General features: G+C 43.4%; 1 protein-coding gene across 1 annotated transcript; it reads left to right on the top strand.

Annotated features, from left to right (window-relative positions):
• The first annotated feature begins 1,537 nt into the window (after window positions 1–1,537).
• On the top strand, window positions 1,538–12,959 carry RPL24 (ribosomal protein L24). The gene is made up of 6 exons (XM_073664620.1): window positions 1,538–1,617; window positions 1,763–1,838; window positions 2,020–2,130; window positions 5,877–6,013; window positions 10,609–10,666; window positions 12,831–12,959. The coding sequence occupies exons 1-6, from the start codon at window positions 1,613–1,615 to the stop codon at window positions 12,909–12,911; spliced, it is 468 nt and encodes a 155-aa protein (XP_073520721.1). The 5' UTR covers window positions 1,538–1,612; the 3' UTR covers window positions 12,912–12,959.
• Window positions 12,960–21,106: the final 8,147 nt, after the last annotated feature.

Below are 21,106 nucleotides of genomic sequence, written 5' to 3'. Positions count from 1 at the left end.
GGGAAATTTATAATCTACATTATGTCAATTCAGCTTTGTCTGTCAATGATAACATTCAGTTTGCAGCAATTTTTATTCAAAAAACTGTGACATGCACCCAAATCAGCCATAACCCACACATGCACTGGATGGGCCTGTGTGCTCTCACATGCCAGGGCTGATTCCAGTCCGGCCTTGGGCACAACGGTGGGCTTATTACTACCAGGCGCACACAACGGTGGGCTTATTACTACCAGGGGCACACAACGGTGGGCTTATTACTACCAGGGGCACACAACGGTGGGCTTATTACTACCAGAGGCACAACGGTGGGCTTATTACTACCAGGGGCACACAACGATGGGCTTATTACTACCAGGGGCACACAACGATGGGCTTATTACTACCAGGGGCACACAACGATGGGCTTATTACTACCAGGGGCACACAACGATGGGCTTATTACTACCAGGGGCACACAACGATGGGCTTATTACTACCAGGGGCACACAACGATGGGCTTATTACTACCAGGGGCACACAACGATGGGCTTATTACTACCAGGGGCACACAACGATGGGCTTATTACTACCAGGGGCACACAACGATGGGCTTATTACTACCAGGGGCACACAACGATGGGCTTATTACTACCAGGGGCACACAACGATGGGCTTATTACTACCAGGGGCACACAACGATGGGCTTATTACTACCAGGGGCACACAACGATGGGCTTATTACTACCAGGGGCACGGCGGTGGGCTTATTACTACCAGGGGCACGGCGGTGGGCTTATTACTACCAGGGGCACGGCGGTGGGCTTATTACTACCAGAGGCACGGCGGTGGGCTTATTATTACCAGAGGCACGGCGGTGGGCTTATTATTACCAGAGGCACGGCGGTGGGCTTATTATTACCAGAGGCACGGCGGTGGGCTTATTACTACCAGGGGCACGGCGGTGGGCTTATTACTACCAGGGGCACGGCTTTGGGCTTATTACTACCAGGGGCACGGCTTTGGGCTTATTACTACCAGGGGCACGGCGGTGGGCTTATTACTACCAGGGGCACGGCTTTGGGCTTATTACTACCAGGGGCACGGCTTTGGGCTTATTACTACCAGGGGCACGGCTTTGGGCTTATTACTACCAGGGGCACAGCGGTGGGCTTATTACTACCAGGGGCACAGCGGTGGGCTTATTACTACCAGGGGCACAGCGGTGGGCTTATTACTACCAGGGGCACAGCGGTGGGCTTATTACTACCAGGGGCACACTTTGGCATTAGTCCCAGTCCCTCTCTGTGGGTAATTATGGTGATGGCACACTGTGCAACACAGCAGTAGTACAGCAGTACGCCTCCATACCAAAGCAAGCACAGATCGCTCTCTGGCCCGGACGCCTGATGACGGTGCACCACCCGGATGTTGCCAGTGTTCCCGCCGGATGTGGCCGGGTAAACGCCACAACTCTTCCTGCTTTCCAGCTTCCTCCCATCGCTTTCTCGCAATGTTTTGTGACGTGAAGCGGCAGTGAACGTGTTACTACGGAGCCCCGCCCCTTCAGCGTCACTACATATAACCCATTACCCACAATTCTCTCTTTCTCTTCGCCATCTTAGCCGGCGCCATGAAGTAAGTGTGAACCCCGTCCGGTGACATGTCCCGTGTGAATCCGCCGCCATCCTGCCCGCTGCTCCCGGCCCTCTCCTCTGCAGGGCGGGCATGTGGCGGCGCCGGGGCCTCCGCTTTCTGACCGCTCGTCATTTTGTGTTTGCAGGGTCGAGCTGTGCAGCTTCAGCGGCTACAAGATCTACCCGGGGCACGGGCGGCGGTACGCCAGGACTGACGGGAAGGTATGGCTGTGAAGGCCGGGCTGCGGGCGCCTCACATGTGTCTGTATGTAGGGCAGAGCCGTGTAATGGCCTGGGGGTGCTCTGACCCCCGGGCTGGGGGTGCTCTGACCCCCGGGCTGGGGGTGCTCTGACCCCCGGGCTGGGGGTGCTCCTTCTGTGTATAACTGTCTGTTCTCATCAGGTGTTCCAGTTCCTTAATGCAAAATGCGAGTCTGCGTTCCTGTCCAAGAGGAACCCACGTCAGATCAACTGGACGGTGCTGTACCGGAGGAAGCACAAGAAGGGGCAGTCGGTATGTAGTGTGCCAGCGGTGCATATATAACTGTGCTATGTGCCTGCAGTAATGGCCACAACCTAATATGCTGCTGTCCGGCATCATAACATTCACACGATACCCCCCCCCCCCCCCCCCATATACATTACACCACTCTCCCACCTCACCCTTACACAGGAATTTTACCCCAATGCTCCTGAGCTGCTCCTCTGTGTCAATCACAAAGATCAGGTGCGTGGAGTCCAACTGCGCCATCCTTCAGTCTCCCCACAAAATCTCAGGACAGTCTGGAGGTCACTGTACACATTAGATGGGTGGCTGATCCTGCAGCAGTCCTGTCTTTGGCTGCCTTATCTAATGTGTATAGGGACTTTAATCTGCTACTTGTGGTGGTCTTGGAAATAATTGAGGTCTTTTGGTTACCCCCAGTGTTGCGTTGTAATTGTTGCTACACGTCCCTGTAGGCAATGGGTTGTCGCCGCTTGTGTAGCCAATCATATTGGTTCATTTGGTGCGTGGAAAGGAAAACTGGGCCTGATTCTTTGTCTCTAATTGTGTTTATTGAATGTTTGGTGTTAAGATGTTATATCACTGGCTTAGAGACTGACCCTGGATAACGTCTACTGCATTGGAAGGTGAGGGGTGCGTCTGCTGATTGCTTATTTTCTAGTCTTGTGCTCATCCCTATTGTTACTGCTGGCAATACACCCAAAGATGCGATTTGTCTACTGCCTCCTTGGATGCGAGGTGCTGGATAACCCCCTCAGATATGGTTGTGCGTACTGACAATCTAGTGCCAGGGTTTTGCTTTTTTTTTTTTATTGTATATGACATGAAATGGCAAAGGACCATTTGGCACGCACTCTTCTTCAAATGCAGGTCTGGCACCTTGGGTGAATGGCTGTATAGCTTACACTTCGGCCCCAATTCATCAACTTTTTTACGACAAAGTGCTATCACACAAGTTTTTTTTCCCAGCTCTGCCTCATGACAAGCTATTGCATTTGTATGCCAGAAAGCTCACACTAGTCCCTGACTGAAGTAAGATTTCTGTCATAGCGAGCGCCATTCGTCAGATGTTCCAGATTCATGAAGAGGAGTGCACCTCTTCATGAATCGGAAACATTTTGACTCCACCACACACCCTCATCAAGACCAATAGGAAAATCAATTGGGGCCTATGTCTTGTGTCACTTGATGCCAATGGCACAATTATCCTGCCATATGTCAGGAATTAGTTTTTAGGATGAATTCGGATGTCCGAGTACCGTTTGGCTGCCGTTTCCTGACCCAAACTTGGCCTCATAGGCATGTATGCTGTTGTCGGATTCTCGTCAGAATACTTGTAACTGATCTGCTTTGCCATCCGTGATCGGACTGTGATATGTAGACATCAGAATGAGCCTTGGTTGGTCAACCTGAAAGTTCTGCCTGGTTTTGAAAGGTGGAAGGAGAAGGGTATCTGTTGGTTTTGGATAATGTGTTTTAAGTCTTTTGCACAATTGCAGGAGGAGCTTGATCTTGGTCCAAAGGACTTTTACAAATCTCTCCAGCTACGCCACACATTTAATGCTGATTTCACCACGGAGACTGGCTTGAAAGTGTGTGAATAAAATACTGTTATACAGATAATTAGTAAATTAAATAACTCATCTGGGGTAATATCATTGTTATATAAGTCTTTAACATTAGTTGTAAGTAAATACCCAGTACATAGTAAGGAGTGATGGGAAGCTGAGATTGGCCTAATAGAAGGACAATTGATAGAGATTATTATTGATTTATATAGTGCCACTGATTCAATGGTGCTGTACATGAGAAGGGGTTACATACAAAATACAGATATCACTTAGTGTGTGCAGATGATCCGGAGCTGCTGCAGGGAAGGGTTATGCAGCGTCAAACACGCAGTGGTCAGATGTTACAGCATAGTGGTTGGGATTTGTAGAAATCCCATGTCCACTATGCGGATTTGGGCACCTACGGAAACTGACATGCGGCGCGTCTTTCCAGACTGCAGCATGTCAACTTCTCCTTCGGGTCTGCATGCGGGCTTTCCCCGTAGACCTAATCTATGAGGAAAGTCTGCATGTAAAAAAAAGTGTGATGTCATTTATTGTGATAGATCAGGTGGGGAAGATACTAAGATGGAGGAAAGAGGAGGAGTTCAGATTTGTCCACATTGAGCTTGAGGAAGCAAGAGGAGAAGGAGGATATGGCTGATAGAAAGGATATGACTGGAAAGGATTCCCTAGCCGTCTTAGTAAAGCACATACTTTACCCGGTACATAATTTGTATAGGACACCCGTGTTTAAGATTGTGGCTAGAGCGGACGATTGTTGTCATAGATGTGGCTGTGATGCTGCATCCCTACTTCATATGTGGTCATGTCCTGAATTTGAGAGATATTGGAGGAAAGTCATATTGATTAAATGAGTCTTCAAGGTAGTGTTGGAAACAATGCCTCTTCTGTGTTGACATGCGTGGAAGACATTCAGATGACTGAGGCAGGTAAATTAGCTATAGCCTGTATGCTGTACTTGGCGAGAAAACGAATAGCACAACAATGATTGGATACTAAGAGCCCAACAAAGACCATATTAGCAAAATAAACTAGCTTCTAAATATGGAAAAGAGGTATCATCAAGAAATCTGAGTCAGGGCTAGCTTGTAGGGAATTAGTGAGGTGTAGCCTGGGCTAGATTTATTAAGGAGAACTCCTAGGTATTGGATCCAGGTGTATTTCAGGTGTAATAGAAATGTATATATTGGCATAACATCCAAAGAGATGCTTTCCTTCTGTGTCTTATCAGTAAGGCTGTCTGTATTTTGCTTACCTATCTCCCCAGTTTTGATTGTTTTAAAAACTTTTGGAAGATTTCTTTTAAAATATATAAAAAAAAAAAAAAAAGGCCGAAGACTTGTGATGAACCCTTGAAATGACAATGGTCGGCCATGTCTAATGATTGGGTTCTAATTGTCAACACGTCGTAATGCATTTTCTCTAGAAATCCTTTTTTATGTATTTTTATATAAAGCCTTGGTTGATACTTGTATTGGAAATGAGAATGACACTTTGCTTACTCCTTCATGCACTAGACAAACTTACAAACAGTACTTCTCCTCCATTGTTAGAAATGGTCCATGATGCTTGTTGAGTATTTAACAGCTGTCGTGTACTGAGGACTTATCTGCCTTCTGTCTTGCGTTTTGGTAAATATTTCCAGAACATCTCTTATAATTTTGCGTTGTACCATTTGGTCTTATTTAAAAAAATAAAATATAGACCTATAGTTGAGCTATTGAATTTCAACACAATAAAATATGGATTGCTATGGAAGACCCTGATGCCAGAATATATCTTTTCCGTTTCTCTGGTGCACCGCAGCTTCTGTGCAGCGGATCACCATCCGGGTGAGCAGACTAGAGGTTTCTGCCTCTGTTTACTATTGGTCTTATTTCTCCCAGAAATGTGTGAATGAATTAACTGTTAGCACTTGTTGTCTCTACCATGTGAGTGACTTTGTGGGACGCACCGCTCTGACCTACTTTTCCAGGAAGAATAACGGAACTGGATCAATGTAGAGTTCTAAGGCATGATGGTCCTTTAACTTTTATTTTATGGACTTCAATATATAATACAAATATTACCTAAATCAATGTCCTGTGACTTCTGAGGCATTTCCTTTAATATATATATTTTTTGGGAGGGGGTAAGTTAAAGCAAAGTGATATAAAATTTACTGATTTGTTTCCCTTTTAGGAAGAAGTCCAGAAGAAACGTACTCGTCGTGCAGTAAAGTTCCAGAGAGCTATTACTGGTGCCTCTCTGGCTGAAATTATGGCCAAGAGAAACCAGAAGCCTGAAGTGCGAAAGGCTCAGCGGGAACAGGCAATCAGGTAAAGCTGATCCCTAACACTAGTTAGTTGTCAGCCAAATATAGTTTTTCTTACTCCCCATACACTGGTACACTCAATTTTGATCAGAATCATGTTAGCTGCTTATCTCCACGCAGCACACTGGTTGATGTAAAATCCGGCTATTCAATACAATACATCTGTACAGCCGGTCGGAGACTCCCAGGCACATTAGATGTTTGGCTGACTGTGTATGGCAGTCTACAGTCATGGCCAAAAGTATTGAGAATGACACCAAAATTATATTTTCACATGATCTGTTGGCCTCTGGTTTTTATTAGTGTTTGTCTGATGTTTATATCACATACAGAAATATAATTGCAATCATATTATGAGTACCAATAGGTTATATTGACAGTTAGAATGAGTTAATGCAGCAAGTCAATATTTACAGTGTTGCCCCTTCGTCTTCAAGACCTCTGTAATTCTCCCTGGCATGCTCTCAATCAAGTTTTGGACCAAATCCTGACTGATAGCAGTCCATTCTTGCAAAATCAATGCTTGCATTTTGCCAGAATTTGTTGGTTTTTGTTTGTCCACCCGTCTCTTGATGATTGACCACAAGTTCTCAATGGGATTAAGATCTGGGGAGTTTCCAGGCCATGGACCCAAAATCTCTATGTTTTGTTTCATGAGCCATTTAGTTATCACCTTTGCTTTATGGCAAGGTGCTCCATCATGCTGGAAAAGGCATTGTTGGGCGCCAAACTGCTCTTGGACGGTTGGGAGAAGTTGCTCTTGGAGAACATTCTGGTACCATTCTTTATTCATGGCTGTGTTTTTAGGCAAGACTGTGAGTGAGCCGATTCCCTTGGCTGAGAAGCAACCCCACACATGAATGGTTTCAGGATGCTTTACAGTTGGCATGAGACAAGACTGGTAGTAGCGCTCACCTCTTCTTCTCCGAATAAGCTGTTTTCCAGATGTCCCAAACAATCGAAAAGGGGATTCATCAGAGAAAATGACTTTGCCCCAGTCCTCAGCAGTCCACTCCCTGTACCTTTTGCAGAATATCAGTCGGTCCCTGATGTTTTTTCTAGAGAGAAGTGGCTTCTTTGCTGCCCTCCTCGAAACCAGCCCTTGCTCAAAGAGTCTCTGCCTCACAGTGCGTGCAGAAGCACTCACACCAGCCTGCTGCGATTCCTGAGCAAGCTCGGCACTGCTGGTAGTTCGATCCCGCAGCTGAAACAGTTTTAAGATACGGTCCTGGCGCTTGCTGGTCTTTCTTGGGCGCCCTGGAGCCTTTTTGACAACAATGGAAGCTCTCTCCTTGAAGTTCTTGATGATGCGATAGATTGTTGACTGAGGTACAATCTTTGTAGCTGCAATACTCTTCCCTGTTAGGCCATTTATGTGCAGTGCAATGATGGCTGCACGTGTTTCTTTAGAGATAACCATGGTTAACTGAAGAGAAACAATGATACCAAGAACCAGCCTCCTTTTAAAGTGTCCAGTGATGTCATTCTTACTTAATCATGACTGATTGATCGCCAGCCCTGTCCTCATCAACACCCACACCTGGGTTAATGGATCAATCACTAAAACGATGTTAGCTGCTCCTTTTAAGGCAGGACTGCAATGATGTTGAAATGTGTTTTGGGGGTTAAAGTTCATTTTCTGGGCAAATATTGACTTTGCAAGTACAGTAATTGCTGTTAAGCTGATCACTCTTTGACATTCAGGAGTATATGCAAATTGCCATTACAAAAAATGAAGCAGTAAACTTTGGAAAAATTACTATTTGTCTCATTCTCAATACTTTTGGCCATGACTGTATATGCATACCAGTAAGAACTAACTTTACACCCCCCACTTAATATAACAAAAAGTTGCACTATTTCTTGCAACAATTCTGGTACAGTAGTTACATTAGTCCTCACTTGCCAGGTTGTAAGATTTGTGCTGAAGTCTATTGTGAAGATCATGTCGGATTTCTTTGTTAAATGCTAAGAGGAGCATGACTTTGTAATCTGCTTAAAGGGGTTGTCCAGTCTAAAATGAAAGTCTGCAGACTTTTGAATCCCCCCAAGTGCGCACACTGTGAGGATACAGTGGTGATGTACATACTCCTGGGCAGAAGCAGTCTAGTGGGTGTGGCCTCGCTCCATGCAAGTGATTGCGTGAGGACCCCCCACACTAGATGGCTTCTGCCTGGGAGCATGTGTGTGTATATATACATCACCACTGTTCCTGGCTAAGAAACCGGCGAATCCTCGCAAAGCTCAGTGACTGCAGACTTGACAACGTTGACTGTGTCCCTACAACTGATGCTGTCAGGTGGTGTATAGAGAAATGGTAATGCTTGTGTTGTCAAGTTGTTCATACATCCCAGGAGCAATTACAAGGGACTAGTACTACAGAGGTCTAGGAAGTAGAGCTCTAGAGTTGTTTAATGGTGAATTAAAGTTCGTAAACCAGAGCAAGTCTGAAAAAATGTTTAAGATTGAGACTCGCCTTACAAGATGCACCCCAGGTTTACACAGCAGGGAATTAAAAAAAAAAAAAAAATAAACATATTTCCTACTAATTAAAACTTTAATGTAAAGTAAAGGGGTCAACATCACTAAGTTAGAATATGGAGGCAATAGCTGTTTCTCTGCTGCAGTTGTATTATATACACACTTGCACAACACTGCTACATGCATGCTAAATCATTAATGCACACTTTCTTACATGTGACTGATCACATGACCAGAAAGGCTCTTCAGCTAGTCAGAACCTGCAGCATTAGTGATGTGCAGATCCTGGTAGCTTTCTCTCCTCCTATGCTCCTGTCAGATCAGTGTGGAGCTGGAAGAGAAAGCGTTTTTTTTGGTCTTGAAGGATGCTGTTTTTTTTTTTTCCTAGATCACAGAATTCTTTCCCCAGACTAAGCGTTTTTTAGGTTATGTGCACAAAATTCTTTGAGCAGAAATTGAGCGGAAACTCCAAATCCTCAACAAACTGCTAGTTTATGCTTTAAAAGGACTGCACATACACCCTAGTATTTTTAAAATACAGTAATTGTCTGCTTATGAATGGATATCCTTGTCTTGCACACATATGGCATAGCTGCAGGTAGAAGTGCAACTTTTACCTTTTGATTGCATTTTTAAAAAAAAAAAAAAAAATTCACACTTGTGTAATGGATGCTTCAAGGACGGGACACACTTAATTAATTTCCATTTAATCAAGGAGAATCTAGCCAAACGGCTATAGTAATACAAAATTCCTAGAATTGTTTCAGTTTGCTTGTAATAAGAGCAAAAAAACTGCATTCTGGGGAAAGGCTACATGAGTTATTTTGGTTTGCTATGCATTTGAAATTTAGTTCCTGAGTTATCAAAGCTTTAGCATCATAATTCTGGTGTAAAAAAAACTTTGAAAAGTCCCAACATTTTAGTGTAGTATGAGGCCACGCTAAAATTTTGCAACTGTTGGCAGTCTAGTGCCATTTTTCTCTTTGCTCCGACTAAGGGCTCTTTCACACGTCTGTGTGTCCGGTATGTGTGGTGACCCATTCAAATCTGTGTCTACGCACTTGTCGGTGTTTCCACGGACCATGTGTCCATGTGCTCCACACGCTGACATGTCCGTTTTTGGACGACAGCACGGATCACACGGACCCATTCAAGTTCATGGGTCCATGTAAACACGTACAGCACACGGATGCCATACAAATACCGGCGCTTGAGAATCAGTGTACAGGTAGCGCTCTTCTGAAGCGCCGGGTGCTGAACGCGGCCATCATTGCTCAATGCCAGCGCTGCGATCAGCACCAGCAGGGACAATGATTAGAGTAGTATAGTAGTATCTGCTCCCGCAGTGACCACCTGTAAAAATAGGAAAATAAAAAAAATCCTTTACTCACTGGTCCTAAGTGTCCCACGCTGTAATCCTTGCTACCGCTTATGCCAGGGAGAATGACTCGTGTAGAGAGTAGGCTTAGAGCTCCGCTGAGCTCAGTGAGTGACAGTGAGCTCCGGAAGTCTGGGGTCCGCTCTCTGCAGGAGTCATTCTCCCTGGATCCTCTGTTGATCACATGGATTACAGCAGGGGACACTTGGGAAAGGTGAGTATAAGGATTTTTTTATGTTCTTATTTTTACAGGTGGACACTGCAGGAGCAGACACTACAACTCAATGACAATGAAGGACTACTCTAATCATTGTCCCTGCTGGTGCTGATCGCAGTGCCGGCAGGGAGGCATGATGGCAGCATTCAGCACCTGGCACTTGGGAACAGCGCTAACTGAACACTGATTCCCAGGCACCGGTATGTGCGATCCTGATGCGGCACACGGTTGCCACATGTGTGACACACAGGACATGGATATCTCCGGTACTGGAAATATATGGACGTGTGAAACTGGCCTAAAGCTGTGTTGTAGAATTCCTGTCGATCCACAAGGTGTGAGAGGACTTTGTTCATACATAGCTGTACTTCTGGGTTTTGAGTTGGTTTTAATTTATTAGACTGTATTCCTGCCTTCCACTTAAAGGCTGTAACTGCTGCTAATCTTGTGTTTGTTTGTTTTTTTTTTTTTTTTTTTTTTAATTCTTGTGTTTCAAGCAGAATAACTGATTTTTCTTTTTCAGGGCTGCCAAAGAGGCAAAAAAGGCTAAGCAAGCATCCAAAAAGCCTGTACCTGCAAAGGTGGGTTTAATGCGCAGCATATTTGGGTCATTTGGTAAAGACATTCTAGACTGATATCACGGAAGATGTCTATGAAATGCTGAGTGTTGGTGATTTAGCTTTCAAAGGTAGTCTGTCGGACAAAATAACTGTTCAAACCAAGCACAGTCGCTGGGTGCACCTTTGGCAAGGCCAAACAGTTCAGTACATCTTTCCATCTACTTTTATCTTTGCTCTTGGCCCCTGTAAAGGCGGAGCTGTCAAATGAAGGCCTTATTCGGACATCCCATATTTTCTCATATAAATGCTGTTTTCACGGATAGACTATCACAGGTACGAGTGCTATGGGGCTATTCACATGTCCGTGACTCTTCTTGGACCCAGCAGTCTGCAGAAAATCGAAGACATGTATTGCCAATTTTAATAAGATTCTTGGATCAAAATTGGCCAAGGTTTTTTTTGGCCCGGGGGGGGGGGGGGGGATCATACTGCCTGTGGATGATGTCTCACAGCCTGTCAAAAGGTGGAGAAATGAACTGTTTGGCCACACATCAAGAGCCTGTTCTTAGTTTGTACAGTCACTTTGTGCTGACAGACTCCCTTTGAACCCTGGGTAAGTGGGCAGGGAATGGATGTACAAAATCCAGTTTTGTGCTAGACAAGCCAATATTGCTTCTGGTGTGTGTCCTTTTTTATCAGCTAAACCAGTCACCTCTTTAACCCTTTCGCAACCTTGGGATTTTTCATTTTTGCATTTTCGTTATTTGCTCCCCTTGTTCCCAGAGCCATAGCGTTTTATTTTTTGGTCAGTATGGCCGTGTGAGGGTTTATTTTTTTGCGGGACGAGTTGTACTTTTCAACGCTATTACTAGTTTTACCATATCGTATACGGGAAAACTGGGGAAAAAAAATTCCAAGTGCGATGAAATTGCAAAATAAGTGCAATACCACAGTTTTTTATTTTTATTTTTTACCACGTTCACTGAATGCTAAAACTGACCTGCCATCATTATTCTCCAGGTCATTACGAGTTCGTAGACACCAAACATGTATAGGTTCTTTTTTAAGTGGTGAAAAAAAACTCAAATTTGGTTTAAAAAAAAAAAAAAAAAGCGCCATTTTTTAAGGCCCATAGCGTCTCCATTTTTCAGGAACGGGTGAGGGCTTATTTTCTTGCGCGCCGGGCTGACGTTTTTATTGATAACATTTTGGGGTAGATCTGATGTTTTGATCGCCCGTTATTGCATTTTATTGCAATTTTGCGGCGACCAAAAAACATAATTCTGGCGTTTAGAATTTTTTTCTCATTACGTCGTTTACCGATCGGATTAATTCTTTTATATTGATCGGGCGATTCTGAACGCGGCGATACCAAATATGTCTATGTAGGGTTTTTTGTTTTTTTTTGAATGGGGCGAAAGGGGGGTGATTTAAACTTTTATATTTTTAAAAACTTTTTTTTTTTTTCACTTTTTGCATGCTTCTATAGTCTCCATTGGAGACTAGAAGCAGCAACTGTCCGATCGCCTCTGCTACATACAGGGGATCAGCAGATCCCTGTATGCAGCAGAAATGGTCCTGTGCTATGAGCGCCGACCACTAGGTGGCGCTCATAGCGACCAGCTCATGACAACCACAGGCGTCTGCTGCAGACCCTGGGTTGTCATGCCCATCCATCGGTGACCCGCGATCACGTGACTGGGTCGTCGATGGGCGGGGCTTAGGACGCGCTTCCCGGAAGCGCGCGTTAAATGCCGCTGTTGGAGATTGACAGCGGCATTTAACATGCTAACTGCCGCGGGTGGATTGCAATTCCACCCGCGGCTGTTGCGGGCACATGTCAGCTGTAATAATCAGCTGACATGTGCTCGGTTCAGTGCGGGCTCACCGCCGGAGCCCTCACTGAACCGGGGGATTACAGCCTGTGCGTACTAATACGGCACAGACTGTAAAGGGGTTAAGGCACAGTATAATCTCTTTTCTTGCTGCTTCTTATACCCATGAATATCAAAGACTAATAAAATTCTATTGTGTAAAATGTAGATCTCCATCTGCACCCTATGCCAATGAACAGAACACATGATACCTCATTGTACATGCCTTTCTGCCTCTGTGAGCAGAACACAACTGTCATATGTAAGACATAAGCTAATTAAAGAACTTAATATTTTCTTGTTTTTTTTAGGCTCCAGCAAAGACTGCATCCAAACAAAAGATCGCCAAGACTGTGAAGATGCAGGCTCCCCGTGTTGGTGGAAAGCGCTAAGCATTGTTACACTTGGACATGCTAATAAACTAGTTGTAAAAAAACAAACCTGAGATTTGATGTTTTGTCTGCCATGTTACCACATTGTGAAATATGTAAATGTTCATGTAATATCACTCTTGCAATTTGCACAGTGACTTGTAGGTTTATATTGGTGTTGTCCAGCTGTTTGTTCTTTACCCTCAGTTGTGCACCACAGGGCACACATCCTTAATTTTACATATGGCTGTAGACTGGCATGGTCCTCTACTTCTATGGGCAATAGAAACCTTATCCACCTTAACCCCCCTATTTATGATATGTCTTATCCCTGCCTTTGATGCAGGCTCTGGTGCTGAGCCCTCAAATGACATCTACTTTAACCCCTTTCTGACATTTGCCGCACACGTCGTGTCTCCCTTTGGTGTGGCCTCCGGTGTTCAGTCTGCACCTTTTTCCTGGGACATGACAGATCATCTAACAGCCGTGGGTGGAATCACGATCTATCCACAACGGTTAACAACATGTTAAATGCCGCTGCTAATCTCTTGACAGTGGCATTTAACATGGCTGCCATGGAAGGACATCATAAGTCCCGCCCATCGGCACCCGTGTCACATGACAGCGGGTCGCTGATGGGTTGGCTTGACAACCTGAGGTCTGCTTTTTGGCAAGTGAGCATTTCTGCTATACGCAGGCGATCTGATGAATGCAGTTTCTAGTCTACCATAAGAGACTATTGAAGCCAGTGAAAAGTGAAAGGTTTTTAAAAATAAGTTTAATCCCTTTAAAGCCCATGACGTACTAATATGCGTCTGTGCCCTGGGACTTAAGAGCCTGACCCGTATTAGTACATCATGGCGATCGCGCGCGCACACAGGCTGTGAGGACGCGATCGCCGCCGGGTGTCAGCTGACACCCGGTACTATGTGCAGGGAGCGGTCCTGCACCACTCCTGGCACATTAACCCCTGCAATGCTGTGATCTAAGTCGATCGCAGCATTGCGGTGGTTAAGAGGAGGTGATCGGTATACTCGCCTCCTCTTCCGGCCTCCAGCGCTGTCTGCCACGGCTTCCCGGATGTTGCCAATGTAATAGTGGGGAAGGATGTAGCCTTCCCTTGGCACTGAAGTAGTTAAAGGGAGTGTTCCCGTAGTTAAACCTCTCAGAACTGTTGGTAGGCCAAGCTAAGAGGTAGGCATCAGTGGTCCAGTCAGTAGAGAAGAGGGGGAACTTAGTGCCCTGACCAAGCCTTGAGTGTTATACAGCTTGGTTCTGGCATAATGCCTTGTGGGCTGCAGTACCTGTAATCAGCCACAAGATGCCACTGTCCTGGGTGCAGATGTTAGGTTGTCTGCTAGCAGTGTTACAGACAGTGATGGGGTTAAAGCTGTGTGATGACAGTCCACAGAGGGTGGACACATTAGGAAAATCTCTGCTTAGTTTCCAGAAGCAGGAAGTGATTTAGTAAGAGATAGGACAGTGAACTGTAGGGGCAGCCTGACTATATGGTGGCTGCTAGGGTAGACGGGAGCTCCATACCCTCAGACAGTGGGATCACCAGTGTAAAAGTCTCCCTATGCAAGAGTCCTGTTAGCCGGCCGGAGAAACTCAACAGAGGTATTGAGGACCCGGGGCACTTCTAGTCTGCAGGAAGCAGAGAAAGATAAGTAGGACTCCAGGCTAAGACGTGGGGGAGATATTGGATCCGGAACACTGCTGGTATTGCAGAAGAGTCTCTTGGGCTAGAGATTAGAGTCGCAGAGATGCTTCACTTAAAGAGGGAACCAGGGCTGAAGATGTTGCCAGTGCCTGTGAGGGAGATAATAACCTGTCGGGCCTTATCCATTATATCTGCCTGTAAATACTGTACATATTCCTCTTCCCCAAGTAAAGTCCAAGTTATGGTTAAGAATCTCGTGTCCTCTGAATTTATTGCTGCCCTGGTCCCAGAAGAGAAATGCCTGGAGACGGCCGCGATCGGATGGTTTGAAGTAAGTGGAGAACCCCACATACACAGCCACACATCAGAGAGGGAGGACACTTATTGTCTGTAGGGTGCCAGAATGAGAGGGCTACAGCTCACCCACGACTACCTCGCTGGGGCACCTTACACCATGACGACCTGATGTAGTCGTGACAACATCCGGGTCACCAGACAGCAGGAAGATTTTTTTTTTTTGGTCATGCGCAGTGCATGACCAAACTATCTTCTCACTGTGCAGCGCTGACAGCCTGCATAGCATAGGGATGGTGCTCCATCCCTACGCTATGCAGGCGATCAGAATAAAAAATTGAAAGTCCCATAGTGGGACAAAGTATAAAAATAAAAAAACTGTCCGAGTGGGAAAAAAAAAAAATTGTAAAAATATTTAAAAAAAAAATAATCCACCAAAAATATAATGTACTTATCAATAAATATTATGAACAAAACAAAAGTACACATTTTGTATCGCCGTGTCCGGAACGACCTGACCTATAAAATTGTCCCACTAGTTAACCCCTTCAGTGAACACTGTAAAAATATTAAAAAAACAAAGCAAAAAACAATGCTTTATCATACCGCCAAACAAAAAATAGAATAACACGCAATCAAAAAAACGAATATAAATAAAAATGGTACCGCTGAAAATGTCATCTTGTCCCGCAAAAAACAAGCCGCCATACTGCTCCTTAATCCGAAAAATCAAAAAGTTATAGCTCTCAGAATAAAGCGATGCAAGAAATATTTTTTTCTATAAAATAGCTTTTATTGTGTAAAAGCGCCAAAACATAGAAAAACTATATAAATGTGGTACCGCTGTAAACATACTGACCCGAAGAATAAAGGTACCTTATCAATTTTACCACACGCGGAGTAGAATAAAAAACTATTCCTGAATTGTTGATTTTTGTTTATTCTGCCTCCCAAAAGCTGGAATAGAAAGCGATCAAAAAATGTCACGTGCCTGAAAATGGCACCAATAACAACGTCAACTCATCCCGCAAAAAAAAAAGCCATCACATGACTGTCGACCAAAATATGGAAAAATTATAGCTCTCAAAATATGGCGATGCAAAAACTAGATTTTACAAAATGTGTCTTTTAGTGTGTGACGGCTATCAATCATAAAAACCCAATATGATTCTGGTATCTCTGTAGTTGCACCGACCCGAAGAATAAGGTTGTCTAATCACTTATACCGTACTAGGAACGGCGTTAAAAACAAACGCTAGGGCTAGGGCTGGGGTTAGGGTTGTGCTAATGTTAGGGTTTTTTTTTTTCAAAAGTAAAAAAAAAAAATGACGATATGGCAACTAGTGTTGAACGCAAGTGCTCGCTACTTGAGTTTGCATCGGGTGCTCGGGTATGCATTGAGTATCGCGGGTGCTCGAGTCTCCGCCCCATATGCTTCGCAGCCAAAAAAAACTCGCGGGGATTGCCTGCCATGCACGAGCGATCCCGCATGTTTTTTTGGGGGGGGTGTCTAATAACCGTGAAACATGCGGGGCGGGGACTCGAGCATTTCACTTGAGCACCCGTGATACATGGTGCATACCTGAGTACCCGATGCAAACTCAAGTAGTGAGCACTTGCTCTCAAGACTAATGACAACTTATTCAATATGATGACCTAATGTTATCAAATTCTGTCTCATACCTCTGGGTTCAAAATGTTCTCTATACCCCTTGATAAAATCCTTGAGGGGTGTAGTTTCCAAAATGGGGTCACTTGTGGGGGGTTTCCACTATTTAGGCACGTCAGGGGCTCTCCAAACGCGACATGGCGTCGGCTCTCGATTCCAGACGATTTTGTGTTCAAGAAGTCACACAGTGCTCCTTCCCTTCAGAACTCTGCCGTGCACCCAAACACTATTTTCCCCACATATGGGGTATTGGCGTACTCAGGAGAAATCGCACAACAGTTTTTGGGGTCCATTTTCTCCTCTTAACCTTGTAAAAATAAAAAAATTGGGACTAAAACATCATTTTTGTGGAAAAAGTTTGATTTTTTGTTTTTATTTTCACGGCTCCATGTTATAAACTTCTGTAAAGGACTTGGGGGTTCAAGGTGCTCACCACACATCTAGATAAGTTCCCTGAGGGGTCTAGTTTTCAAAATGGTCACTTGTGGGGGGGGGGGGGGGGGGTTCCACTGTTTAGGCACATCAGGGGCTCCCCAAATGCAACATGGCGTCCGATAATTATTCAAGCAAATTTTGCATTCAAAAAGTCAAATGGCGCTCCTTCCCTTCCGAGCCCTGCCGTGCGCCCAAACAGTGGTTTTTCCCCACATATGGGGTATCTGCGTGCCCAGGGGAAATTGCACAACAAATTTTGGGGTCCATTTTTTCCTGTTACCCCTGCGAAAATAAAAAAAAATTGGGTCTAAAGTAACATTTTTGTGAAAAAAGTTAAATGTTAATTTTTTTTTCTTCCACATTCCAAAAATTCCTGTGAAGCACCTGAAGGGTTAATAAAGTTCTTGAATGTGGTTTTGAGCACCTTGAGGGGTGCAGTTTTTAGAATGGTGTCACTTTTGGGTATTTTCTGTCATATAGACCCCTCAAAGTGACGTCAAATGTGATGTGGTTCCAAAAAAAATGGTTTTGTAAATTTTGTTGGAAAAATGAGAAATAGCTGGTCAACTTTTAACCCTTATAGCTCCCCAATAAAAAAAAATAAAAAAAAAATTTTGGTTCCAAAATTGTGCTGATGTAAAGTAGACATGTGGGAAATGTTATTAATTCTTTTGTGTGACATATCGCTCTGATTTAAGGGCATAAAAATTAAAATTTTGAAAATTGCTAAATTTTCTAAATTTTTGCCAAATTTCCATTTTTTTCACAAATAAACACAAGTGATATCAAAGAAACTTTACCACTATCATGAAGTACAATATGTACAAACAATCTCAGAATCAGGGGGATCCGTTGAAGCGTTCCAGAGTAATTACCTCATAAAGTGACAGTGGTCAGAATTGTAAAAATTGGCCTGGTCATTAACGTGCAAACCACCTTGGGTTGTAAAGGGGTTAAATGACCCCCATTCAAAATAAATTTAAAAAAAAAATCAAATCTACACATTTGATATCGCCACATTCAGAATCGCCCGATCTATCAATATATAAAAAGAATCAGAACGATAAATGGCATAATGAAAAAAAAATTACTTTTTTTGGTCGCCGCAACATTGCAGTAACGGGCGATCAAAACATCATATCTACCCCAAAATATCAAAAAAACGCCAGCTCGGCACGCAAAGAATAAGCTCTCACCCGGCCCACATCCCGAAAAAATAAACGTTATGGGTCTCGGAAAATGGCAACTTTTTTTTTTTTTAAACCAACTTTGGATTTTTATTTATTTTTTATTTTTTCATCACTTATAAAAGATCAAGGCACTCACGGGACTATGTTTTAAATGCTGCTTTCTTTAAAAACATCACAAGCTGGGGGTATATGTCATGCTGTTCTTGACGACGGCTGTTTCGCGCTGACACGCGCTTTAATGGGTCAAACAGGTATGGGGGGAATATAACAAAGGTGATTACTTTTAATCTAAACAACACACAATGACATCACCCAAAAGGGGGTCGGAATAAGACCTGCCCACACCGCTGCGAACATATAAACAAAACAACGATATTAAAAACAAAGTACAAAAAATAAGTTATACTCTAACATTACATTAAAATTTATTTATAGAAACGCCGACATCATGGATCATTTAGGCCGGGGGTCCCTGTGCTTCCAAGCGTAGGATCCACCATGCCTCTCTCCTGAGTAGGAGTCTGCAGGTCCATCTCCTGCTGGTAAATCCACCTGCTCCAAACCAGCAGAACGCAGCAGCCTGGGATCTGCTTCATGAAACTCCCAGAAATGTTCAGTCTTTTGGAGCCTTTTTTTTGTCGGCTCTCGGAATCTAATGAATAAAGGGCGAATCGTTTTACCTATGTAATGGAAGCCACAAGGGCATAGAATTACATAGACCACATACTTTGTGCGGCAAGTAATAAAATCTTGCACCATGAGTCGTACTGCTCATTTTGACACATTTTTCCATGACAAATTGCAATGGCCTAATTTAAAGTTAACTTTTGGAGAATTTTTTGAAAGCCAATTTTGTGACTTTTTTTGCTCTATTATGGACCAATAGGTCCTGTAAATTGTTGGTATGTCTACATGATACAATTGGACCCCTATCCACAATTTCAGTTAGGGTTTCGTCACTTCTCAACAGATGCCAATTATTTTGGATGGCAGATCGGATCACTTTATCTATGGGGCTAGATTTGAAATTAAATATAAATCTTTTTTTCTTTTTATGTTTTGCAATATTTTTTCTGTTTTTACTTTGATTGGTATTTAATTATTAATTCCCTTAAAAACCTCATTGGTATTTTATTCTAAAAATACATATCTAGATCTCAACTTCCCGGGCGCCCAATTATCTCCCGGATAGGGTCCCTTATGGAGCCCCTATCTAAGTACATGGAATGGTTCCTAAAACCTCTTTTAAAATTGATCCCATCCTATATAAAAGATACTAATGACTTTCTAGAAGTCTTGAGGGAATTTACATGGCAGGAGGATTTTTCATTAGTTTCGTATTGATATAGAGAGTCTTTATAGAAAAATCCCACAAGAAATGGGTGTTGAAGCCGTTAAATCTATTTTGACCAACACAGATATTGGTGAGGACATGGCCAGGTTTATTGCAGGAGGAGTTAAATTTATTCTCAACCATAATGCCTTTCAATTTATGGATGAATGGTTCATTCAACATAATGGCACTGCGATGGGCACGCCGGTAGCATGTACCTTCGCTAATTTGTTTTTGAGGGGGGAAGAAAATATATATATATGCAACACATATCTGAGGTATATTCGTCTGTACCTCAGATATGTGGATGATATTTTTATTGAATGGTCTGGAACCAAAAGTACTTTTGAGGACTTTGTCAAATATCTAAATGATGGGAATAAAATGAGCATGTCCTTTACCTCAGTTTTTGGGGGAACCAAGCTTGCTTTTTTTTTTTGGATGTTAGGATCATTATTGAAGAACTGAGTATTAAAACAAGTTTTTAGGAAGCCCTCCTCAACAAATATGCTACTCCATTATGATAGTATTCATCCATCTTATACAAAAAACTCTGCCATATAGTCAGTTTTTACGACTTCAGCGAATCAATTCACATGAGAATAGTTAGGCAGATTTTGAGGAGGGGCTATCCTAAAAAAAATCCTAGAGACTACTTTTGAAAGAGCAAGAAACACAAATAATATCTATCAAAGTAAAAACAGAAATTATTGCAAAACATAAAGAGAAAAAAGATTTATATTTAATTTAAAATTTAGTCCCATGGATAAAGCGATCCGATCTGACATCCAAAACAATTGGCATCTGTTGAGAAGTGACGAAACCCTAACTGAAATTGTGGATAGGGGTCCAATTGTATCATGTACACGTACCAACAATTTACGGGACCTATTGGTCCATAATAATAGAGCAAAAAAATCTCAAAGGTAACTTTAAGGCTGTGTGACCACGATGCAGATTTAAAGGGGTATTCCCATCTCCAAGATCCTATCCCAATATGTAGTAGGTGTAATAATAATAATAATAATATTAGCAAATATCTCCAATTAGAAATGTAGTATAGTATTTTTGATTCGCTATCTCTTTCCTCATGTGCAGACATCACAGGACCTTAGGTATCCAGGGTTACGACCACTAGCAACTAGCTAACTGTGACTTTATCCGTGGACGTAATCATGGATACCTAAGGTCCTGTGATGCCTGCACATGAGGAAAGAGAGATAGCGAATCAGAAAAACTATACTACATTTCTAATTGGAGATATTTGCTAATATTGCTATTGCACCTACTACATATTGGGATAGGGTCTTGGAGAAATGGTGCCACGTTTCCACGGCACCATTTCCGCTGTGAAAACACATTAAAAATGCATGTTAAGTTGTCTGCCATGTTTTCCAATGATAATCCGCATGTGCTGTGCACATGCTGCAGAAATTTCCGCTGCGGAATATCATTGCGGAAAAATCCGCAGCACCACCATTTCTTTCGCGTAATCGCTGCGAAACTGCCGCCATTGACTTGCATTGAACTGCATACCCGGGTACCATACGCGCATTGAGCCTCATAACATCCGCATGCATGTATGCATGCGGATGTTATGCAGTACAATGCGTGTATGGTACCCGGGTCTGG

The sequence above is a fragment of the Phyllobates terribilis genome, unplaced genomic scaffold (genome assembly GCF_046119375.1).
Source record: "Phyllobates terribilis strain yellow unplaced genomic scaffold, ASM4611937v1 Scaffold_2__4_contigs__length_985480577, whole genome shotgun sequence".
Taxonomy (NCBI): Eukaryota; Metazoa; Chordata; class Amphibia; order Anura; family Dendrobatidae; genus Phyllobates; species Phyllobates terribilis.
The sequence above is the reverse complement of the archived record's forward strand: the minus strand, read 5'-3'. Positions and strand labels throughout refer to the sequence as shown.